The 27,308-nt window shown below is 35.2% G+C and overlaps 1 protein-coding gene across 5 annotated transcripts in view; it reads left to right on the forward strand.

The window, feature by feature from the left end:
* X11Lbeta overlaps positions 1-18,806 on the forward strand; it is a 60,564-nt gene extending 41,758 nt beyond the window's left edge. For 2 of the 5 annotated variants that reach the window (XM_075299036.1, XM_075299040.1), the window contains 7 exons: positions 151-411; positions 485-757; positions 824-1,816; positions 4,181-4,311; positions 10,156-10,923; positions 11,008-11,148; positions 17,479-18,806. In XM_075299036.1, the coding sequence (XP_075155151.1) occupies positions 151-411; positions 485-757; positions 824-1,816; positions 4,181-4,311; positions 10,156-10,923; positions 11,008-11,148; positions 17,479-17,550 (2,639 nt within the window). In that variant the 3' untranslated portion in view covers positions 17,551-18,806. The remainder of the gene's footprint in view (positions 1-150; positions 412-484; positions 758-823; positions 1,817-4,180; positions 4,312-10,155; positions 10,924-11,007; positions 11,149-17,478) is intronic. The other 3 variants (XM_075299037.1, XM_075299038.1, XM_075299039.1) reach the window with 3 other exon arrangements.
* Positions 18,807-27,308: the final 8,502 nt, after the last annotated feature.

Consider the following 27,308-nt stretch of genomic DNA (forward strand, 5'->3'; position numbering starts at 1 on the left):
GGAAACGGCAAGACTAACATCGATTCTGTATAAAACCAATGTTAATATATGGGTATATATATGTAGAAATTTCATATATCGCCTAAATGTATGCCAAAGATTTTCGTATAAATTGTTAAAATTGGTTCATTGAATTTCTTTGTATCTCAGGTCTATCGGGAGAAATGAATGGCGGTGTCTCAACATCATGTTCAAATTATGCAAAGTTCTATGCCTCCAGTATGCCAGTGCTGGAAGATGGTCTTTCATCAGGTCACACCTCTGATACGGAGAACAATAATCAGAATAATTTGCTTAATCAACAAAATTCTGGTATACATCATACGCCCATAGGTGGCGGCATATCAATGCTGATGGATATGAAACGAGTCTCCGCCAATAACAGCATTAATAGCAACAGTAACAGCAAAGGTATTTATTAACAGTGTGGTACCCACTATATATGCTTCGTGATGTTAACTCTTTGGGCAAATTTCAATTACAGAGGGCGTTGGCGGCAGTATTAGCGGTGGTAGTGTGGTGAACGATAAACGCAATACAACAATGTCTCCAAATCTTTTGCACGACTCGTACATGCGGAAAAATGAGAGTCCCATTAATGGTCTGCTTGATGACAGCATTCGGGAGGCTGTACGTGCTAAACCAGAAATAAGGGATACTCGGGAGCGGGAGATAATCGGACAAAGTCCCAATGCGATAAGCAATAACAAAGTTTTCAAAAATATTGATCCTGATTTGGATTCGTTATATTCAATAAGTGCGTAGATCCCATTGGCTAAAGCACAAAAGTTTTACTGACTATGTCTGTTTGTCGTTTTTTTAGGTGTTTTTCATCGCAATGATATGGTGCAAATGACACCACCCCCTCCAGCTCCGGCACCACATCGCAAGCCCAATGTTCTATCAGCTGAACCGGATATCCTACAGCCCACACCTTATCGAGATATGCGTTCAGGACCCAACAATGCAAATTCCCCTACAGAAACCAACAATACTACCACCACATTGACCTCGAGCAACAGTAGTAGTAGTGCCATGCAGAATACCTCGCCGACGCAACAAGCTCAAAGTGTAAAACGTGTAGTTCAACAACAACAACAACAGCAGCAGCAACAACAACAAGCGCCACCACCATTGCCAGAACGTAATGGCCCACGTTCTCCTTCGCCTGTGATGAATTCTCCAGTTTGGCTCTCTCGCCACTTAGAGGTTAGTTCCAACAAAGGCCTTCTGGAGTCACCCTCGGAAAACCACTCGAAAAATTTGAGTGCCGATGAGGATGATGTGGATACTGATTTGGAAACAGATCGCCTTCTGGGTCACCAGCGTCTCGATGACCAAGGCTATTATGATGAGAACAAGACATGGGATCGCAAACCTTCGAGATCTCTGCTCTCGAAAATCTCCCCCAAACAGGTGCCAAGCACCAAAACTCGTAACGGTTATAACGCCTTACTCTCGTCCACTCCGGAAATCCCACCGCCAGTACCGCCTAAAAATTCCTCCAATAAACTACTGGATATCGGTGGTTCAATGTCTTCGCCGGAGCACAGTGACAAATCACCTATTAAGTCCATAGATATACAGGACTGTGGCCTCACTCTGGGCTCTCCGGGTGGTTCGGAAGGTTCTGCTTGCATGAAAAAGGATGTTGACAATGGTATCGGTGGTGGTGCAAATAGCGGTAACAGCAGCACAGCCAGCGGAAACATTGTGAATAGCGGTACGGGTAATGCAGGAGGCACCGGCAGCAGTGTCGGTTCTGGTGGAAGTACCACAGGCGAGAAAAAAGTTAAAAAGAGTAAGAACAAAGAAGGTAAATTATTGGGTTTATCTTCGTGACAAACATTTGGTATTGTCATTTGAAAAGTCGTAAAACCAATTTTAGTACAAACCAAAAACTATATTCGAATAGAGATTATTGTATTTTATTTGTAGTTAAGATCATTGAAAAGTTAATGGAACAACACTAAAACACTCAAAAAAAGTCAACCCTCTATTTCACTAAAGCCAATTTAACTTTATTTTAGTTCATGGAATTATTTTGATGGGAGAAAGTTTCCTTTACTCTAATAATTTTTTGCGTACGTTAGTTAAATGTACTAAAGATTTACTAAATTCGTACTTCTCACAAAAAAATTCATTATATCTTTAAATTTGTAAATTTTACTACAAATGTACCCATCTTGAACTTCGTATGGCACTAAAAATAAAGAAGCAATTTTGAACTCCATTTTTTTTTTTCATCAAACTACAAAATTTTCTTGATTAAGTAAAAAAATTAATTATGTCCGATAAATTTTCTTGAATTTGTGGAAAAATATTTACTTATTTTAGTGACATCGACGTGATGTCAGCGTTTGTGTACACTCAAAAAAAAGTGAACTCTCTATTTCACTAATGCCAATTTAACTTTATTTTAGTTCATGGAATTATTATGTTTGGAGGAAGTTTCCTTTACTCTAATAATTTTTTGTTTACTTTAGTTAAATTAACTAAAACCGAGGAAAAAAATATACTCAAATGAAGCATAATGATTAACTAAATTCGTGTCTTCCACAAAATAGTTCAGAATTTCTTTAAATTTGTAAATTTTACCAAAAAGGCGTCCATCATGAACTTCGTATGTCACTAAAGACATTCTTGCAATTTTGAACTCCAAGTTTTTCCTTCAAACTACAAAATTTTCTTTAACAAGTGAAAAAACTTAGTTATGTCTAATAAATTTTCTTGAATTTGTCGAAAAATATCTACTTATTTTTATGACATCGGCGTGATGTCAACGTTTGTAATACTGTTTAGTTAAAATTTTCTACAAATATTCAAAATTTTCTAAAATTAACCGAAAGTTTTCTTCCTGGTGGGTTCACTGTTTTTTCAGTGTAGGTAACATTTTCTGCCAATAATCAAAATTTTGTAAAATTAACCAAAAGTTTTCTTCCTGGTGGGTTCAGTGTTTTTAGTGTGCATTCGTCTTCAAACTCTCTAATCCGATCTCTTTGCAGTAAATACTCCTGCCTGTGTACTCGGGCATATTTGATACAGATCTCCGAAATGTATCTTGTTCTCGTCAAGCATGACATTATAATAGTTTTACATCCAAAAAGGTAATTTTTTTACTATTGCACAGGAAATTTCTACCAAGTTTAAAGAAATGTTCTTCGTTTCAAAGTACACTACTTTAAGTAAAATTTTTTATTAATTTTAAGTAGTCACATAAATTGCAAAAGAATTCAGAATTATAATCATTACGATATTTTCGAAATTTTCTGGAAAATTGAACTACATTGAAATTGAGCTAAACTTCCTAAGTTCAAAACTTTGTATAAAGTGCAGAAAACCTTACCGAACCAATTGATTTTTTATAATATTTTACTTTACGTTGGGTATTGATATTATCATTTCCGTGATTGATCAATCTATTTCATGATTGAAGCCAAAAAAATGTATCCATACATTGTATATACGACTTACAAACATTCTTGTAAATGATAAACAAAATGACAATTCCATTAACTTTCCATTGATTTTAGATAACCAACAAAAAAAACATTTTAGATATTTTTTGTATCCTTATTTATATTAGATATTTTTATAAACATATACAATTTTTATACATAGAATATAATACAAAATATTTTTATATACATAGTTGTAATCGTATATATAGAATTAAAACTAGATGAGATATATCAACTAATTTGCAAATATGTTTTTCTTTATGAAATGTTTACTTTTGCATGCATTCCGTTCCGTTTACGTTCAAAAAAAAAAAAACAATTTAAAAAAAAATACAAAATAAAAACAAACAAAATATAATATTAAATGTGTAATCGCTTAACTCTACATCTCGATGTCTACGTTCTCGTTCGTTCGTTCGTTCGTTTATACTTTGTAAGCTACAAATTCTTTTTTATAAAATCCATACATAGTACATTTCAAAAACATTTCATTTCATTTTATTTAAAATTAAAACAATCAAAATTTAATTATTTTTTGTAGAATTAGATTGGAGTTGTATTTTCAGTAACATCCTTTTATGATTTGTAGTACGATTTGTTTTTTTGGTTTTTCGATGTCTTTTCGCCCCTCCCCCAGAACAATAGATCAAATCCCCTGTATAGATGATATCTAATAAAATTTCCATTTTTATTTATCCCATCAACTCATTTTCAAAAAGGCGGTGCAGTGCTGATCGAAGGTGTCCTTTTCCGGGCTAAATACTTGGGTTCCACTCAGCTGGTATGCGAAGGTCAACCCACAAAATCTACTCGTATGATGCAAGCAGAAGAGGCGGTATCAAGGATTAAGGTAAGCATTGATATGTGTGTGTATGTGTGTTTGTGAATGAGAGGATCTAAACAGCATTCTCTTTTGATGGATTTCATTTCATTTTGGCTTAAGAAATTCAATATTTCTTTCATCTCCATTGATTTGTTACTGATTTCGTTTGTAGAGAATGATGTTTATTGGCTAACAAAAAAGCGCTAGTCATCATTTATGCAAAATATCAAATTTCTTATAAAGATTTTAATTTTCAAATCACTTCATACACCCTTTTTAATTCATAGAGTAAATAAATATACCACGAAAAAAATTTTGAGATTTTAAAAATAATTTTACAAATTTTAGTTAAAATTCTTTCTACACCAAATACAGAAAGTTTAAATTTTTTTCTGAATAAAAATCCAAACATTTTTACCTTCACTTTAGGATTCTCGTAAGACACCAAGCCAAATATGCGACTCCTTTTAAATAAAAACATTTTTTGGGACACTATCTAACTTCCAATCTAGGCTTTATAAAATTAAAATTAGGACATAGATGTAGTTTGTCGAATTTTCAATCCCTGTTTGCGATTTATTAAATATATTATCTTATCTTATAATCCTAAGATATAATATCTCAGTTAAATTATAGATTATTCCAAAAAAATCATTACTTTAAGGGAAAATTGCCTTAATTCAAAGACATACGACTTTAACGGAGGGACGTAAATTTCGAATATAGGTGTTCTAACTTTAATGAAATTTGTTTTTGAATCAAAGATTATAAACTGTCTTTTTAAGTTTCTCTGTTCGTTTGAGTTATATCATTCCTTGTTGTTTTTTTAACTACAAGTTTGATATCTTTTTAATTTCTTACCCTAGTCAAGCAAATAAATTGAAAAAAATGCCCAAAATTTTCGAAAATTAAAGGTGTAAAATTTACCACCAGCGCCAAAACTATTTCACCTCAGTAGTTAAATGTTAAAACACATTTTTTATTTTAAATCTCTTTGCGATATATTAACAAAGGTATTCGCGTTTAAAAGTCAAAAAAAGGTTTTCTTAACTTAAAAAAAAACTTTGGACCAAAAATGCAAAATCCTCAAAATATGTCTTAATCTATATTTAAAGTTTTTTTTTTTTGCTTTAATCCAATGATTTAAAATATCAGTTAATTTAAAGTTTATATTTTTAAATCAAAAATGGTTTGCTTTACTGTATTAAATAAGTAAATATTTTTCGACAAATTCAAGCGATTTTTTTGGACATACTTTTTCTTTCGTTTGTTAAAGAAAATTTCGTAGTTTGAAGAAAAAAATTCCAAAAACGTCATACGAAATTCACGATGGGCTCATTTGTGATAAAATGATGGGGGTATAATAAGTTTATCATTCCGTTTGTAACACATCGAAATATCGATTTCCGGTTATATAAAGTATACTGTGAAACCTCTTAAACTTGAACACCTCTCAAAAGTGGACAATAGTCGTGAGACGTTTGCTATACACGGACGAAAAAGACTGTTTTTCATATGTTTGGGTGTATATTATATTATAATTATATGCTTGGAACTCAAATTTTTTAACACAATATTTTTAAATGCAAGCATATAATGTTCATGAACTAGCATAACATGTTTGGGACATATATGTTAATATGTTAGAACATATTATGTTTGGGACATAAAATGTTTGTAAATATAATATGCTTAGATGCAAACATATATTAATTTGGAAATAGCCTATAAACATATATGTTTAGAAAAAGAGACCTAGAGGGTAGGCTGCAAGTAAAATAATGGATGTAACCAATTGACACCTTAAAACAAGTAAGGAAAGTTTAAAGTCGGGCGGGGCCGACTATATTATACCCTGCACCAATTTGTAGATCTAAATTTTGGATACCATACAACATCCGTCAAATTTTACAATTTTTCGACTAAGCAGAGGCGATTTTACAAGGAAATTGTTGGTATTTTGACCATATTTGTCGAAATCAGAAAAACATATATATGGGAGCTATATCTAAATCTGAACCGATTTCAATCAAATTTGGCACACATGACTATACAACTAATTGTACTCCTAGTGCAAAATTTCAACCAAATTGGGCCAAAACTCTGGCTTCTGGGGCCATATAAGTCCATATCGGGCGAAAGATATATATGGAAGCTATATCTATATCTGAATCGATTTCAATCAAATTTGGCACACACGACTATACTACTAATTTTACTCCTTGTGCAAAATTTCAAGCTAATCTGGATAAAACTCTGGCTTCTGGGTCCATATAAGTGCATATCGGGCGAAATATATATATGGGAGCTATATCTAAATCTGAACCGATTTCAATCAAATTTGGCACACATGACTATACTACTAATTGTACTCCTACCAAATTGGGCCAAAACTCTGGCTTCTGGGGCCATATAAGTGCATATCGGGCGAAAGATACATATGGGAGCTATATCTAAATCTGAACCGATTTCTTCCAAAATCAATAGGATTCTATTATGACCCAAAAAAGGAACACGTGCCAAATTTGAAGGCGATTGGACTTATATTGCGACCTAAACTTTTATCACAAAAATGTGTTCACAGACAGACGGACGGACAGACGGACGGACAGACGGACGGACAGACGGACGGACAGACGGACGGACGGACAGACGGACGGACGGACAGACGGACGGACAGACGGACGGACGGACAGACGGACATGGACCACCCTGAGCATTATTGCCAAAGACACCATATGTCTACCTCGTCTCCTTCTGGGTGTTACAAACATATGCACTAACTAATAATACCCTGTTCCACAGTGTGACGCAGGGTATAAATATATCCACACAAAGAAAATTTCATTAATTTTTATATACCCACCACCATAGAATGGTTTGTCATTCCGCTTGTAACACATCGAAATATCGATTTCCGACTATATAAAGTATATAAATTCTTGATCAGGGAGAAATTCTAAGACGATATAAGCATGTCCGTCTGTCCGTCGGTCTGTCTGTTGTAATCATGCTGCAGCCTTCAATAATGTCGCTATCGTCCTGATATTTGGCACAGATTCGTCTTTTGTTTGCAGGTAGGTCAAGTTCGAAGATGTGCTATATCGGTCCAAATTTTGATATGGTCCCCATATAAACCGACCTCCTGATTTGGGATCTTGGGCTAATAAAAACTGTAGTTTTTATCCAATTTTCAAATTTATCCAAATTTGAAATCTAGAGGTATTTTAGGACCATCAAAAAGTGCACCGAAAGTGGTGCCCATATTTTGGTATAGCCCCCATATGGACCGATTTCCCGATTTTGCTTCTTGGGCGTCTAGAAAGTGTATTTTCTATCCGATTTGCTTAAAATTGGAAATCTAGAGGTATTCTAGGACCATAAAGAGGTGTGCCGAAAATGGGTTGTATCGGTTTATGTTTTGATATAGCCCCCATATAGACCGATTTCCCGATTTTACTTCTTGGTCTCTAGAATCCGTAATTTTTACCCAATTTGCCTCAAATCGGAAATCTAGAAGTATACTAGGACCATAAAGACGTGTGTCGAAAATGGTGAGTACCGGTCCGTGTTTTGTTATAGGCCCATATAGACCGATATCCCGATTTTACTTCTAGAATCCGTAGTTTTTACCCAATTTGCCTGAAATTGGAAGTGTAGAGGTATTCTAGGAAAATAAAGAGATATGCCGAAAATGGTGATTATCGGACCGTGTTTCTATATAGCCCCCATATAGACCGATCTCCAGATTTACTTCTTGGGCTTCTAGAATCCGTAGTTTTTATCCAATTTGCCTGAAATTGGAAATCTAGAGGTATTCTATGACCACATAGGGGTGTGCTGAATATATTGAGTATCGGTACAGTTTTTTATATAGCCCCCTTATAAACTGGCCCTCCGATTTGGGGTCTAGATCCTAGAACTACAATTAAATTGTGCTGAATACTGTGTGTATCCTTCCATGTTTTGGTATAGCCCCCATTACACCGAACTCCCGATTTATCTCCTAGGGTTTCTAAAAATTGTAGTTTTTATCCGATTTGCCACAAATTGAAAATATACAGGCATTTTAGACAGAGTATGTATGATTTAGTTTCATCGGTCTATTTGGTAAGGCCTCCATATAGACCGATTTCACTTATTGAGGGTATAGAAGGCGAACTGATCATGAAAATTGCTTCAAACTGAATGCAAAATTACCAGATTTTACTTCTCGTAATAATTTAAATAATTGGGATGAAAATCTACAGGTTTTAGATTTCAAATCAAGGCGTTATTTCATGATTTTCTTACACACTTACAAGAGATGTTTATGATTCCTCTAAAACTCTAACAAAAAATGGTGGTGGGTACATAATATTTTTGAACAAAACAAACAATATTTTGTTTGGACCAATCCTGAAAATACATATGCTTGAAGCAAAATGTGTTTGGGGTATATGTTACAGAAGCGATTTTTGTTGAGGGTGTACTGACACATTAAAATTAACCTCTCATAACTGGACAACTCCCAAATATCGACAAAATTGAGGCGACCGGAGATGTCAACTTCTGAGAGGTTTCACTGTATATTCTTGATCAGGGAGAAATTGCAAGACGATATATCCATGTCCGTCTGTCTGCTTGTTGCAATCACGCTACGTCATTCAATAATGACGCAATAATACTGAACTTTGGCACAGATTCTTTTTTGCCTGCTAGCAGGTCATGTTCAAATATGGACCATATCGGTTCATGTTTTGATATAGCCCTCATGCAAACCGACCTCCCGATTTGGGAACTTGAGCCTCAGATATGACTGAAATTGGAAATCTATAGGTATAAATAAGTGTACGGAAGTGTTGTGTATGTGACCATGTTTTGATATAGCCCCATACAAACCGACCTCCCCATTTTGGGTCTTGAGCTTCTGGACACCGCAATTTATATAGGATTTTCCTGAATTAGGTCCATGTTTTGGTATAGGCCTCATATGGTCCATCCCAATTTTTATCCGATTTCCCTGAAATTGAAAATCTAGAGGAATTTGTGGTTCATCCATTTATCAAACGTACACACAAAAATAATACAGTCAAGGAAACTTTTTCACATTAGAGAAATTTGGATTACAATATAATAATTTCAATAAACTAAACTAGAGTTTAATTGGAGGAGGTACCCTGAAGGGTTTACTTTTCGAAGTGTGTACATGATGGTACCAGTCAATAAACTTAAGACTGTCAATTTATTTAAATAGTACTAACGAAGGTATTATTTAAATGATTGTCAATCTGACCCAAAAAATAACTATGTTTTTAAACAATGATTAAAATCTGTAGCATAGTTTATTGCAAAGAATAAAACTGAAAACTGAATTTCAAAAGTTAAATATAATCCTGAAAGTGGTCCGAAATTGCATTGTAATGAAATTTAAACTCCTTTGAAAGTATTTGAAAATTTTGTCGCATAAATTTTTAAAAAGAAATTTTTTAATATTTTTTTTCATATTATTATTTTCCATACAAATAAACCATTTTAAACAATCTCTTTATTGTATTCTTTTCTATATCAAAATATAATATATAAAAAACATGGAACTATTCTTAATGGCCCGATTGCTCGTTTGTTCTTAACTCACCCTCTCAACTAAAATATAGGCTCTGGTAAGTAAACGAAAAAACAAACAGAAAAAAATCATGCGTTTGTGACATTAAACCTTTTACGTTGGAAATCTCACACTTCTTTATTCTTCTTTTCGTTTCAAGTCACTGTGCATATGCTTTGAAAATTTTTAGTTTTGTTCAAAAACGAAGCTTACAGAATAGAAATATACATGCAAATTTCAGCTATTGCGCTGCATCTATTACACAATGCATCTCATTCTATTTTTAGGCACCGGATGGTGATGTCCAACCCAGTACAGAGGTGGACCTCTTCATATCCACCGAAAAGATTATGGTCTTGAATACCGATCTGAAAGAGATCATGATGGATCATGCGTTACGCACAATTTCCTATATAGCCGACATTGGAGATTTGGTGGTGTTAATGGCCCGCCGCAGATTTGTGCCTCAGGACATCGATGATGCCCCCAAACCGAATCGAACGCCCAAAATGATTTGTCACGTCTTCGAGAGTGACGAAGCCCAATTCATAGCCCAGTCAATTGGGCAAGCCTTCCAGGTGGCCTACATGGAGTTCCTTAAAGCGAATGGAATTGAAGATCATCGTTTTGTTAAGGAAATGGACTACCAGGAAGTTCTCAATAGCCAGGAAATTTTCGGCGATGAATTGGAAATTTTCGCTAAAAAAGAACTGCAGAAAGAGGTGGTGGTACCCAAGGCCAAGGGCGAAATATTGGGTGTAGTTATTGTCGAATCGGGTTGGGGATCTATGCTGCCCACTGTAGTAATAGCAAATCTTATGTCCTCGGGCGCAGCGGCTCGTTGTGGTCAATTGAATATTGGTGATCAGCTAATAGCCATCAATGGTCTAAGTCTGGTCGGTTTGCCATTGTCCACATGCCAGACATATATCAAAAATACCAAAAATCAGACTGTGGTCAAATTCACCGTGGTGCCATGTCCACCAGTAGTGGAGGTGAAAATCAAAAGACCCGAAACTAAATATCAGCTTGGTTTCAGTGTACAAAATGGTGTGGTATGTATTTTGCAGCAATTGCTGCTAAACATCAATGGTTGGAAAGGATTTTGTTATGATTGAAATTTCTTTGGCTTCTTACAGATTTGTAGTTTACTAAGAGGCGGTATTGCCGAGAGAGGCGGCGTTAGAGTGGGTCATAGGATTATTGAAATTAATAACCAAAGTGTGGTGGCCGTACCTCATGAGAAAATTGTAAATCTTTTAGCCACATCCGTTGGAGAGGTGAGTACTGTACCAAATTAAATCACATAGATTAATTGAATATTTACCTTAATATGTGAAAAATAGTTCGATTCGAATCAATTGTGTATTTCAATTGTAATAATGAAATAAAAGTTTTTGATTTCATCAATACACTGAGGAAAAAGCTCAATTACAACGATTTTAAAAACGCAATTAACTTTTAAATTTTATTTTTGATGCTAGAACATAAATATAAATTTATTCGTTTTTCTGGCTATATATCATGAAATAAACGTGTTAACTGAATAATTAAAATTCCACATTCAAAGTCGCCTTTAAGCATAAATTATGTAATTTTGCTAGTATTAAATGCATATTATTTTTATATAGCACAAACCTTCAAATGATTCGTGTCAAAATTTGACGTCTGTAAGTCAATTAGTTTGTGATATAGAGCGTCTTTTGTGAAGCAACTTTTGTTATTGTGAAAAAAAAATGAAAAAAAGGAATTTCGTGTTTTGATAAAATACTGTTTTCTGAAGGGGAAAAAAATGGTGGAAGCAAAAACTTGGCTTGATAATGAGTTTCCGGACTCTGCCCCAGGGAAATCAACAATAATTGATTGGTATGCAAAATTGAAGCGTGGTGAATTGAGCACGGAGGACGGTGAACGCAGTACACGCCCGAAAGAGGTGGTTACCGACGAAAACATCAAAAAAATCCACAAAATGATTTTGAATGACCGTAAAATGAAGTTGATCGAGATAGCAGAGGCCTTAAAGATATCAAAGGAACGTGTTGGTCATAGCACTATTCATGAATTGGGCTTCGAATTGCTTCCCCACCCACCGTATTCTCCAGATCTGGCCCCCAGCGACTTTTTTTGTTCTCAGACCTCAAAAGGATGCTCGCAGGGAAAAAACTTGGCTGCAATGAAGAGGTGATCGCCGAAACTGAGGCCTATTTTGTGGCAAAACCGAAGGAGTACTACCAAAATTATATCAAACAAGTATATACAGCACTAAGTTCGGCCGGGCCGAATCCTACATACCCACCACCATGAACCAAATATTAGGGTTTCCTCTGAAATTTCAGGAGGGCTTGAGGACTTGAGGACACTTTCCGAAGATAAATTTAAAGATTTCACCTATGAGGACTATATCAGATTCTGGATTTATAAGAACCATTTTTGTTTGAGGTTTAGAGGAATCATTAACATCTCTTGTAAGTGTGCAAGAAAATTGTAAAATAACGTCTTGATTTGAAATCTTAAATCTGTAGAAGTAAAATCTGGAAACTTTACATTGAGTTTCAAGCAATTTTCATGATCAGTGCGCCTTCTACACCCTCAAGAAGTGAAGTAGGTCTATATGGAGGCATTACCAAATGGACCGATAAAAACTTAATCCGATACACGTTTTTGTGAGCCTAAAATACAAGAACATTTACAATTTCAGGCAAATCAGATAAAAACTACGGTTTCTAGAAACCCAAGGAGTTAAATAGGGAGATCATTCTTATGGGGGCTATACTAAAATATGGACCGATACTCACCGTTTTCGGCACACCTCTTTATGACCCGAAAATACCTCTAGATTTCCAATTTCAGGCAAATAGGATAAAAACTTCGGATTCTAGAAGTCCAAGAAGTAAAATCGGGAAATCGGTCTATATGGGGGCTATACCAAAATATGGACCGATACTCACCATTTTCGGCACACCTCTTTATGGTCCTAAAATACCTCTAGATTTCAAATTTCAGAGAAATTGGATAAAAACTACGGTTTCTATAAGCCCAAGACCCCAAATCGGAAGGTCGTTTTATATGGGGACTATACCAAAACATGGACCGATACTCACAATTGTTGGCACACGTATTTGTGGTCCTGCAATACCTCTAGATTTCCAATTTCAGGTAAATTGAATAAAAACTGCGGTTTCTATAAGCCCAAGAAGTAAAATCGGGAAATCGGTCTATATGGGGGCTACACCAAAATATGGACCGATACTCACCATTTTCGACACACCTCTTTATGGTCCTACAATACCTCTAGATTTCCAATTTCAGACAAATTGGATAAAAACTACGGTTTCTATAAGCCCAAGACCCCAAATCTGGAGGTCGTTTTATATGGGGACCATACCAAAATATGGACCGATATAGCCCCTCTTCGAAATTGACCTACCTGCAGACAAAAGACGAGTTTGTGCAAAATTTCAGCACGATTGCTTCATTATTGAAGACTGTAGCGTTAACAAATTTTGTTATTGGTTTTCCAACAAAAGTTATTGGTTCTCAAACTTATTTTTGTCTGTGTACATGGTGGCTTTTAGTCTACGTTTTCAAGTGTGTCAAGGATACTAGATTCATCCAATATCTTTTACGCAAAATCAGAATAATGTAAATACGTGAGGTAGAAAGAATTTGACAGTACCCCTTTGTAGACTAGAAAGGACAAAGCAACGCAATTCTTACGATAATCTTCTTCCTGAAATAAAAGCATATACGAGTATTTTAAGTTTTAAAAGATCATGCACAAATTATATGATTTCCTAAGTTTTGTAAATTATGTGAATTGCTATTGCAAACTTTTGTACAATCATGAATCTTTGTTAGCCAACTAACCCAATAATGCCTTGTGGCGCTGGGCTAAGGAAAATTGGCATTAGTATTATAAGGACATAAAATCTTTGTGCTTACGAGAATATTTTTTCAGTGTAGTAAAGTAGAATAGTCGATTTGTTGATTCTGATCCATATACTTGACTCCATTCATCGCATGGTTTTTGCATTAATTATTTGATTAACAAATCATACACAGAAAATTTTACAATGAATGAAGTTTTGTTTATGATTAATATGTTATAAGGAAATCTTAATCAGAATCTACTTTTCGACTTTTTTAAAAATTAAAGCTTACAGCAGCTCAAAATAATCGGGTAATTTTTATTTATTCGTAATCACCTGTATATATGTATACCTTTTGAAGTACATTTTAAAATAAATCAGATAATCTCAGAATTTTTCGTTAATAGTCGATTTGGGTAGACTTTCAAATATAGTCAAGATGCAAAAAGACGACAAATTTAAAGACAATTTCATTAAATTTAAAGAATTTTTCTGAATTATTAAAGTCAAGCCTTAGCCCAAACATTTTCTCTTTCATGTTATGATACGCATTTTTTAGTCAAATCACTTAATTATTAGGACAATACGACCTAATTGAAAAGTTTATTGACTTTTGGACAAGGCAAAAAAAAAACACATTATATTAGAGAAATGCGTCTTCTATGCTAAGCAAAATTTGCATTCGTATTTTAAAGACATGAAATCTTTGACCTCAAGACAATATTTTGTTCAGTGTATGAAAATATGTTTTCAGTGCGGTATATATCAGATCAAAACTTCATTTGCTTTCGAGACCGCGTTTCATTCGAGCATTATTTGGAAGATTTTTTTCATTGGATACTTATTTAGGTGGCATCCCGATGTATCACACTGAAAAAAAAGCATACTCGGTTCCAAAGAATTTGTCTTTACTTTAACAATTTTGGTATTGATTCCGAGCCAAAGAAGCAGAGAATACAAGTAGGGATACTTTTAAGACATAATTCTCTTTTAAATTTGGGTTTTGTGTACTTGCTTCTAGGAAGCAAATTTTAATTTTTCGCTTTCTCAGCTTTTTTTCTTCATATGCTATCAAAGTCCTTTAAAAACGAGTTAACGACAACTTTATTTTCCAAATTCAGACTCAACATTTTTCCTTTCATGTTATGATACCCACTTTTAAGTCAAATCACTTAATTATAAGGACAATACGACTTCATTGAAAAGTTTATCGACTTTTGGACAAAGAAAAAATCTTTATATTAGAGAAATGCGTCTTCTATGCTAAGCAAAATTTACATTCGTATTTTAAAGACATGAAATCTTTGACCTCACGACAATATGTTTTTCAGTGCAGGCTCACTTAGACTACTCAGTCCATTGTGATACCACATTGGTGAACTTCTCTTTTATCACTGAGTGCTGCCCGATTCCATGTTAAGCTCAATGACAAGGGACCTCCTTTTTATAGCCAAATCCGAACACTGAAAACAATATTGACCTAATTTGTAACATTATGCAACTTAAATTTTAGGACTCAAAATTTACGAAATGCTAAGGACAAATTTCTTTAAAACAATGACATTTTAATTAAAAGAAAGTTTTGAATCCTTGCTTCAAACATTTTTTCATTAAATTTAGGACACAAATCTTGAAATTTTGCGTCTCTCTGCTGAAGTTGTAGTTTTTAAATTAAGGGAATTTTCCTTAAAATAAAGAAAAACATTTTTAATTTAAAGAAATCGTCTTTAAATCAACTGACATATTGAATTTTTAAATTTAAGATAAAAACGCTTCAAATATACGCTAAGACTTATTTTAAGGGTTTGCATCTTTGGTTTAAAGTTTTTTTGCATTAAGAAAACTGTTTTTACTTTGAAGTACTTGGCATAATTTGGATTTTGAATTTGGAATTTGTTTGTACATAAATACCTTTATTAATATATCGCAAAAAGAAAATAAAAACTCGATGAATGAGATCTGTATCCAATTTTAATTTTATCGATCCTAGATTTAAAGCCAGGGAGGTCCCTAAAAAATGTCTTTATTTTAAAGAAGCCGCATCTTTGGCTCGGAATCAATACCAAAATCCTTAAGGGAAGGTCAAAATCTTTGGATCCAAGTAAACTTTTTTTTGAGTGAACGGCGTTCCACATTAATGTGAAACCACTTAGAGATGCTTTGAAACCCTCAGAAATGTCACCAGCATTACTGTGGTGGGGTAATCCACCGCTGAAAAACTTTTTGGTGTTCGGTCGAAGCAGGAATCGAACCCACGACCTTGTGTATGCACTACGGTCGTATCTCAGGCGCATTTAGTAAGACAGGAACAGACTCCCTTAATGTCATGCTACATCTATTGCCTTTAGACATTTTGGCCAAACAGTCAGCTGCAACAACGGCTGTGCGGTTGCGTGAGCTATCGCTGTGGTCGGAAAAAATGTACGGTCATAGTTCGGTCCTCAAAGTAATGCCAGATGTGCCTAACGTAGTGGATTATACCCTGGCAAAACCACTTTTCGACAAAAAGTTTGAAACTCTAATTCCCAACAGTGAGGCGTGGTGTACACAGACCCCGGGGAATAAAAGATATATAGATTTCTATACTGATGGCTCCAAATTGAATGGACAAGTGGGGTTCGGAGTATATTCTAAAGATCTGGAAATTCGAATAGCGAAAAGATTACCTAATCACTGTAGTGTTTTTCAGGCTGAAATATTGGCAATAAGAGAGGTGGTGAATTGGCTGAGAAGTAATGTTCCAACAAATATTGGCATTAATATATACTCAGACAGTCAACCTGCAATAAAATCCTTGGACTCTGTGTTCCTTAACTCGAAAACGGCCATAGACTGCCGCAAATCTCTCAACGAGATGGCTGAGCAGTACAATATTCACCTAATATGGGTGCCTGGCCATAGGAACATACCGGGGAACTCCGAAGCAGATGTGTTAGCAAGGCTAGGAACTACCTTACATATTCCAGGGGAACTAGAATCTGTTGGTATGCCTCTGGCCACCTGCAAGCTCTTACTGCGTGAGAAGGCTGTTATGATGGCCAATATTCGATGGAAAAATTGCAAGGGTTGTAACGACACCAAGCAAATATGGCCCCATTTAAACTTAATCCACGCGCACTAGATATGCTAGTGTTCTCAAGGCGTCAGATAGCACTCCTGATATCTGCTATAACGGGTCGCTGCCTGATAGGCGAATTTGCAAAAACTATAGGTGCGAAGTATAATGACTATTGTATAAGCTGTCGTGATGTGGAGGAAAAGGAATCAATTAAACACCTCTTGTGTGAGTGTCCTGCTTTTTGTGTAAGGCGTAAGCGAATTTTAGGAGCATATAGCTTTAGATTACTGGCTGACCTGGATAACGTTAACTTAAGCAGTTTGTTAATGTTTTTGGAGCAATCTGGTTGGTTGCACAAAAGTAAATAATAGAGAAGGTTCAGTGGTTAAGACTAGAAGTGTCCATATGTAATAGGTACTTTTAGTTAAATGTGGTATCACAATGGACTGAATAGTCTAAGTGAGCCTGAAATTTAATCGGGCTGCCACTTTAACCTAACCTATGCACTACGGTGGCTCCCAATCGTATTATAGTATTATCGTTTATACATCATTCATATCTCTTACTAGTATTTAAGTAGTTTATAATGGCTATCAAAGAAAAGATTAACAAAAAATGATATTTGATATTTATAAATAACTTTTTAAATTTAAATAAAATATATTGTTTTTTTTCTATTTCAGATTCTAATGAAAACCATGCCTACATCAATGTTCCGCCTATTAACAGGCCAGGAGAATCCAATTTATATATAAATTATTAATAAGAAATATTAAATACATATATATAGATAACAACATATACAACAAAATAATTAATATTAAGTGAAACATTTAACCAAAGTAAAGAAAAATAAACTATAATAATACCAAAAAAACACAAACACACAAGAAAACCAAAATGTAATTCGAAACTCTAACTAGTCTAAATAATGAAAAATATTTATAATTTACACAAATTTATTAATAAATGCTGTAACTGTCTCTATCTATCCACTATCTAATACTGCAACTAACTGACATACTATCCTTCTTTAGAATTCATATATAAATAATTTACAAAAAAAAAAACAAATAATAATAAAAAACACTAAATAATTGTAAATCTTGATCTATATGATTTATATATAAATTACAAAATTATTATTATATAAAAATATATACTATTTATAAATATATATATAAAAACGATATACATATAACTATATATACAACAAAGACAAAACAAAGAAAATGATAAATACTGTTAACTAATTAATTTATTTAAATCAATAGAGCAAACAGATAGATTGGAAACTTTTAGTATTACAACAAAGGATAAAACAAAACTAAACAAGAAATCCAAAAAATATATAAAACGATTTTTTGGTGAAAACGATATCTTTGTATTGTCTCTGTATTCTGTCCTAACTAAATATTTATTTACTCGTATATCCTGTGTTAAATGACCACCATAACCGAAGCTATTTATTGCAAAAACACAAATAAAAACAAACCTAAACTTAAAATTATATATAATCAATTCTCTTAAATACTCAAGAAAAATCAACAAAAACGAAAACACAAAAGGAAAGAAAATAACAACAAATATATAAACTTGCATAGACGTCCATATATAGAGCTAGAACAACAACAGATCAACCGAATAATAAACCCGAATTAATGAAATGCTTTAGTAACAATTTTCAAAAAAAAAACAATGTATTCATTTGATTATGTATTAGGTAGTTCCGGTTCTCTCTCAAAAGACAAACACAGTCACACACATACACATAATCACCAACAGCCACCCACACCTGCATATACATGTACTACTTTCGGTAAGAGAAAAAGGATATACACTTTGTATTTGATTGATTGATTGATTGATTAACTCACTGATTCGTATGTACTTAAACTAATTGACTAACATTAACAATAATTGAAAATGTCAACAACAAAAACAACATAAACCCAATAACAAACACTCGCTTGAATAAAGAAAATAAATAAAATTATTTAAATTTCGATTAGTTGCGACTTTGTTTTATTTGTATCATTAATAGATTATATCTTCATTAATAGCCATGTCTGGGTAAGTAGTTGCGGTGAAAAACTAAATGCCAAAAAATATTTTAAATCTTGCTAAACATTTAGCGAACAAATGGTATGAAAACACAAAAGTATAACTAACGAAAATAATTTCCCTTTAAAAATTACTGATTTTTTTAAATTTATTTTAATTTTATGGCTGAATGAAGTTATTCAATTTTCTTCTTTTTATATGTTTTTTATACCCACCACCATAGAATCGTGACGGGGGTATAATAAGTTTGTCATTCCGTTTGTAACACATCGAAATATCGATTTCCGACTATATAAAGTATATATATTCTTGATCAGGGAGAAATTCTAAGACGAAGACGCTGTCTGTTGTAATCACGCTACAGTCTTCAATAATCGAGCAATCGTGCTGAAATTTTGCACAAACTCGTCTTTTGTCTGCAGGCTGGTTCGAAAATGGGCTATATCGGTCCAGGTTTTGATATAGTCCCCATATGAACTGACCTCCCGATTTGGCGCCCTGGTCTTATAGAAATCGTAGTTCTTATCCAATTTGCCTGAAATCTGAAACCTAGAGGTATTGTAAGACCAGAAAGAGGTGTGCAAAAAATTGTGAGTAACGGCCCATGTTTTGGTATAGCCTCCATATAGACCGATCTCCCGATTTTATTTCTTGGGCTTCTAGAATACGCAGTTTTTATTCAATTGTCCCGAAATTGGAAATCGAGAGGTACTTTAGAACCATAAAAATGTGTGCCTAAAATGGTGAGTATCGGTCCATGTTTTGGTATGGTCCCCATATAAACCGACCTCCCGATATGGAGTTTTGGGCTTATAGAAACCGTAGTTTTTATCCAATTTCCCTGAAATTGGAAATCTAGATGTATTTTAGAACCATAAAATGGTGTGCCGAAAATGGTGAGTATCGGTCCATATTTTGGTATAGCCCCCATATAGACCGATTTCCCGATTTTACTTCTTGGGCTTCTAGAATCCGAAGTTTTTATCCTATTTGCCTGACATTGGAAATCTAGAGGTATTTTCGGGTCATAAAGAGGTGTGCCGAAAACGGTGAGTATCGGTCCATATTTTAGTATAGCCCCCATAAGAACGATCTCTCAAGTGGCGTCCTTTTTTCGACGACGAAAAAAGTTTTTTAATACACCCTCAAAAAAAATCGCTTCTCTAACATATGTTCCAAACATATTTTGCAGGAAGTACATATATTATTGGATACTGCCGAAACATTAATATGTTTGTTTTATGTGAACATATTATATGTTTGGAAGCATTTTGAGCCTAAAAATATTATATGCTTGGAAGAATTTTCCCCAAAGAAGATTGTGCTCATTCCCTCACATAATTTTCACTTCCATGAAATTTTTTAGTTCTTGGCACCTTTTTTTTGTAATACAAATAATGTTGAAGAAATTATTCAATTTTATATTTTATTTAAATTTTACCTTTCGCCTGGAAGGAGAATCGAACCGAGGACCATACAATTTGTAAGCCAACACACTTTCCCCTGGGCTACGTAGCTGTTATAGTCACCAGTAGATAATTATCGTTATAAGTTACATTTATATAGCATAGTTTGCAGCGCCCACGAGTCCATGCAAACATAACATTATTTATCAGAAACATACATTTGTTGGCCACGTGGAGCAGTGGTTAGCATGTCTGCCTTGCATGCAAAGGGTCGTGGATTCAATCCCTGCTCCGACCGAACACCATTTTTTTTAATTTACACATTTATATTTATACTATATTAAATTTTTATAATGAAACTTCGAAATGTGGGTTATTAAAGATTTACAGTCAGAAACTGTGCTTGGTATAAACGAAATGGACTGAGCTTTTGGATAATTTTTTTTATTGCAAAAATAACAAGAAACTGTTTTTGGTATAAAAGTTTGAAATTTTGGAAGGTATTCAAAAACTCTAACAAAAAGAACGTGGAGTCGAGTATTTGACACCATTTTAAATGCATTTAAAACGTATCGTGTTTTGTACTTAATTTCATTTTTACCTTTAAAGCCGATATTAAGTTGGCATTATCGCTCTAAAATGACCTTGTTTTGCCTTTTAATTTTCTTTAATAATTCATTTTAAAGAAAATAAACTTTTTCAATTGTTTTAGCTGAAAAACTCGAACTTAATACCCGCCTTTATATTTGAAGGTGTCCGTCAACTCCTCTTGGACTATTTATTAATAAAGCGAAACTTAACTTTGTTTTTATACATCTTACTGTTTAATTTTTCACTATTTCTTCCTTTTTCCATTTTACTGTCCCAATTCTAAAAAGAGTATAGTGCCCCTTCGATATTTTTATGAAGATCCCTTTGTAATTTTTGTATATTTTCCACCGTTTTTTTTTAATTTCCTTTGCCTGAATATTTTGACTTACTCGTCGTACATTCCGATTTCTTTTAACGAACCAAGAAAAAATTGTGCCCATAATGCCAAAATGATAAACAAGGCGAAAACACATGCTGTTTTTTTTTTTTGTTTCAAATGTCTATTCTCTTGGTTCCGAATGTCTATTCCCTTTACTCCGTATATTCATTCTAATATTCAATTTAAATAATATTTAGACTTAAGCAAATCAAATTTTTGACCTTATCATTAAACATTTTTCCGAAACAACATACAAGCGTTTTCACAGAAATTGTTCTCTTTTGATTCTCTCGCTGTGTTTTGTTGATATATTTCGTCAACCCTCCGTGTTTCCATCTCTATTTCTTTCTCTATACTCTCTCTCTCTGTCGCTCTCTGAATAAAATATCATAACATATATATGTTTACTCGAAATTTGTAAGTTTATATATATTTACATTCACACATTTTATTTTTATGAAACATCCATGCCCCAAACATAATATATTCTAACATATTAACGTATGTGTCCCAAACATTTAGTGTTAGTTTAGGAGCATTACATGTTTGCACTTAAATATATTGTGTTTAAAAATTGTGCCCGAAACATATTTTGTTTATATCGGAACATATGAAAAACATATTTTTCTAACAGTGTAAAGATCGAAACATTTTAGGTTGTGTCCATGTTCTATTAACTGGAAGAAAAACATTTTTGACGAATACCATAACATTTTACATCGTGACCATTGTCTTTTAATGGAAACAACATTCTTTTTATCAATATAATAACATTTTATATGAGGACAATTTTATTTTTCTTATCATTGAACCGATTTATTGGGTTGGTCAATCTGAAAAAATAAGTTCCACGTGATTAGTACTCTATACTAGATTGTAACCAGCTAATGTAGTTGTCTATAATGCAGACATCTTCATCTCATATCGAATAAAGATTCAAAAATGTCCATTCATTTGTCAAATGCTCGACTAATCGGTATTTAACATAACTGTTTTTAAGTTCTCCTGTATTTCTTCGCATTTGTTTTCTTTGATAGAAACTTAATAACAAAGGGCTCTTCAAACCATGAATAAATTGAAAAGAAACCAAATCACTTTTTTGAATATCGTAGATAGTAAACCACAGAAATTGCCATTTGCAGACCGGTCTTTGGAAACTGAAGTTTCGTTTTTTATCTTCTCTTGATTTAGAGCATGAATTCAGATTGTTTGTCTCATTAGCCATGATCAAATTATTACCAAGTTGAAATGGGTCAAGGTAGAAATAAAAGTAATATTAATTAATTGTTGCACTGTTAGAAAAATATGTTTTTCATATATAAACAAAATGTGTTTCGGGCACAATTTTTAAACACAATATATTTAAGTACAAACATGTAATGTTCACTAAATGTTTGGGACACATATGTTAATATGTTAGAATATATTATGTTTGGGGCATGAATGTTTCATAAAAATAATATGTGTGATTGTAAACATGTATAAATTTACAAATTTCGAGTAAACATATATATGTTGTGATATTTTATTCAGAGAGCGATAGAGAGAGAGAGAGAGAGAGACTAGAGAAAGAAATAGAGATGGAAACCGGGAGGGTTGACGAAAGATATCAACATAACACAGCCAGAGAATCAAAAGAGAGCAACCCTACGGGAAATGGATCAACCCCAGGATCGGTACAGGACTAGTACCTGGTGTGTGTGGACCAGTCCCAGTTCTGGTCCAAACGTATGGAAGGGACCGGTCACTTTGACATGGATTTGTCATTGGCGGTGTAAATTTACACGATAGGACAGGGCTTGAACTCATTCCAAAGGACACGTCCTGGAACAACTTAGTAGGTCTTCCCCATAGCTCCTCATGAGCCAGTCTGGGAAAACTCTTAGGAACCCTTTTTCATTTTAAGCTCCGAATCGCACCAGAAAGGACAAGTTTTTCGAATATGTTGAACAATAGATAATTATGATTGTTGTATTTTAGTAGAAGTGTAGATCCAATTAGATTTTAATATCAAGAGAGTATAGAAATCAATATATTATATCAAAATTAAAAAAAATGTGATAAACTGGAGCACTGGTATTAGTCCTGTGATACACTCAAAAAAAGTGAACTCTCTATTTCACTAAAGCCAATTTAACTATATTTTAGTTCATGGAATTATTATGTTTGGAGAAAGTTTCCTTTACTCTAATAATTTTTTGTGTACGTTAGTTAAACTAACTAAAACCGAGGAAAAAAATATACTCAAATGAAGCATAAAGATTAACTAAATTCGAGAATCTTATTCAACCGTCGAACGGAACGGACGTGTTTTTTTAATAGCGGATAAAATCATCGTAATAAGTACCTACTACGAATTTCAAGTGTGGTGGGATATTAGGCCACCATGCAGAGAAATTCAAAGACATCCACTGGGTTGCTAACTTCAGGGCCCAGTGGACGAGTATCGACTGGAGTTATAGATTTGGGCAATGACCAAGAGTTAGGCCCAATTAGTCGACCTGTAGACGGGTCGACAGGTGGCGACAATTTGACAAGTCGGACCTTTTCCAAGGTAACGGCATCAAAAGGAGGTAATCCCTCACGAAAGAGATTCAAAGAACGCAGAAATGCTTTGTTTATCCTAAAGAAATTAGGATCAGTCGACCCAAGCACGTTGTCGGCTAAACAAAGCGATTCCTTAAAATGGGCTCAAGGAATTCTTGAGGCTGGAAAAAGGGAACGATCACCGGATGAGCTGCCATCCTCCAAAAGGGATCAACGATCGTTTGCCTCAGTTGCTAAAGACAGCCTTGTGATGGCTATCATAAATAAAGGAGCATTGGACGGTATGGTTCCAAAGCAAAAATGGGGGGAAATTGAGAATGCTTTGTCTGGCGTCTACTCACAGGTGCTGGAAAAGTTTCCCGGCCCAGATCCTCGACACCAAGAGGCTGGTTGGTATCAAGGACGATTTAAGCTAGTCGCATTTGAGGACCAGAGGTCTATAGATTGTTTTAAAGCTGCTCTGGTACTAATTGGTGAAGTTTGGGAAGGAGCTGCCTTAGAGTTAGTCGAGAAGAAAGACATACCGGCTAGACCAAGAGCACATGCGTGGATACCTGCAAACCCTCCTGACCCTGAATCTATTTTAAATAGACTGAAACAATGCAATCCAGATCTTCCAACAGCTGATTGGAAGGTTGGCCGTTTGGATGAAGTGGATGGGCCAAGACGGCATGCAGTGTTTATATTGAACACTCAGTCTTTGCCACATCTAGCAAAGTCCCAGGGCCGTGTATGTTATGGCTTTCATTATATCCAAATGAAGGTGTATAAAAACGATCAGCTAAAGGATTCAGAAATGGACAAGCCTCTGTCTGAATCAGAAGTAAGCGGATCCTCTTGCGAAGTCGAGGGAGATACCAAAGTTGAAGACATGGATAGATACCGTATGCGTGAGGAGGCTTCTACTGCCTCAGAACTCACCAAAGTTGAACCTATGGTTATTGCGAGAGTCACCGATATCTCTGAAGAGGACATTCTTGATGACTCGATTGAAGCGGCTGATGTGACGGTTGTTGAAAATCTCGATGGTCCTACGGATCCTCCAGATAAATCTTCATCATTGTAAGGCTGCATGTGCTGCCTTAAAAGTTCTCCTGATGAAAGGGGACATAGACATAGTTCTTATTCAAGAACCATATGTTTATAGAAACAAAATATGTGAATTAAGTACTCCGGGGTTCAAACTATTGCAGTATACTGGTAATGATGTAATTCGAGCCTGTATAATTGCTAAAAACGAGCTTAACTTGTTTCTGCTTCCTTCAATGTGCAATGCAGACACTGTCGTTGCCAATTTAGAAATAGCCAAATGCAAATATTGGGTATCTTCGGTCTATATGGGACATGACAGGGAGATGCCTCCATATGCCGTTAAGACCTTAGTGGAGGAGTCACGGAAAACAAAGACGAAACTCATTATGGGATGCGATGCGAATGCACATCATAGTATATGGGGAAGTAGTGATACTAATGCAAGGGGAGAGTCGCTAATAGAGTTTATTTTGCGTACTAATCTGGTAGTTTGCAACAAGGGAGATGTCCCAACCTTTGTCACTAAAAACAGGCAAGAGGTTTTGGACATCACCTTGGCCTCGCAAGAACTGAATGAAATGATATCTGAGTGGCAGGTTTTAAGTGAACACAGCTTCTCAGATCATCGCTACATCAGTTTCAAATTTGATGTTCATATCACCAAGATCATATTTCCGCCAAATGTTAGGAAAGCTGACTGGAATAGGTATAGGGAATCGTTCAATATGATGATACCGGAAATAACAGAGACAAATATGAGAAATGTGCAAGATATCGAATACGCAGTGGAGCGGATTACTAAGGCCTTCAACATCTCACTGAAAGCTGCATGCCCTAGAGGAAAGCCAAGGGGGAAACATCGACCACCATGGTGGTCTACGGAATTAAGTAATATGAGGAAATCCTGCAGGAAGCTCTTTAACAAGGCAAAGTCCACCAGAGCTTCTGAGGACTGGGACGCTTACAAGAAGATTCTGAGAGGATACAAGCGAGAACTGAGAAAGGCTCAGCATAACTCTTGGAATGCTTACTGCAGCAGTATTGAGAATACGTCCGAGGCTTCCAGACTACGGAAGGTTCTAGCATCCACCAACTCCGCTCCAGGTTTCATTAAAACATCGGAGGGCAATTGGACAACGTCCAGTGAGGAGACGCTGGAGGTACTATTGGACACACATTTTCCTGGAAATCAGACGGTTGAACCATGTACTGGCGGTGCCACAGTTGCTCAGCGGTCGTTTCCTGTCGAGGAAATTGTATCGGAAACTAGAATAAGATGGGCGCTAAATAGCTTTGGACCATTCAAATCCCCTGGACCTGATGGAATTACTCCGGCGGAGTTACAAGCTGTAACTGACAAAATTATCCCCTGGTTGTCGGTGATATATAAAGGATGTATCAACTTATCATATATCCCAGGAAAGTGGAGGGAAACAAAAGTCGTCTTCATACCTAAAGCGGGAAATGCCTCTCACTCGAGGGCGAAGGATTTCCGACCAATCAGCTTATCCTCTTTCCTACTTAAGACTCTGGAGAGGATGATAGATATTTATCTTAGAACTAGCATCGATTCAAGTTTGTTCTCGAAACGACAGCATGCATACTCGAAGGGCAGGTCTACTGAGACCGCACTACATGAACTAGTCAGCTTTATTGAAAGCTCACTATCTGTCAAAGAATACACAATCGTGGCGTTTCTAGACATCGAAGGGGCGTTCAATAATGTCCATCCGAGCTCGATATTAAATGGACTGACAACTCTGAATGTTGATCCATGTATACTCAGGCTGTTAGACGAACTGCTAATGAAGAGACGTATTTCAGCCACACTAGGACAAGCAAACATACAAAAGTATGTGAACAGAGGCACTCCCCAAGGAGGAGTTCTATCACCTCTTCTTTGGAATGTTGCTTTAAATAGCCTTCTGGTTACTCTAGAAAAAGAAAGGATAAAAGTGGTGGCATACGCAGATGATGTAGCTCTGGCAGTCAGGGGAAAATTCCCATCCACAATCAGAGATATTATTCAGAGGGCCCTCCGGATGACTGAGAAATGGGCGAAAGACAATGGTCTTGGGGTAAATCCTGCAAAGACGGAATTAGTCATGTACTGCAAAGATCGCAAAACTCCCACGGTTAGGCCTATTTCCTTAGGGGGTATTGAAATTCCCTTTGGTGATTGTGCAAAATACCTTGGCGTTATTTTGGACAGGAAGCTGAACTTTAAGCTTAATATTGAAGAAAGGGCGAGGAAGGCAACTGTAGCTTTGTACTCGTGCAAAAAGGCAATAGGAAAAAAGTGGGGACTAAAACCAAAAATTGTGCATTGGCTATACACGGCAGTGGTTAGACCTATAATGCTATATGGTGTTGTAGTCTGGTGGCCGGCACTTCAGAAACCGACTGGTTTAGATAAAGTTCAGCGTATGGCGTGTTTGTGTATTTCAGGCGCATTCAGCAAGACAGGAACAAATTCCCTTAATGTCATGCTGCA

This window comes from Haematobia irritans, chromosome 3 (genome assembly GCF_050003625.1).
Source record: "Haematobia irritans isolate KBUSLIRL chromosome 3, ASM5000362v1, whole genome shotgun sequence".
In the NCBI taxonomy this organism is placed as follows: Eukaryota; Metazoa; Arthropoda; class Insecta; order Diptera; family Muscidae; genus Haematobia; species Haematobia irritans.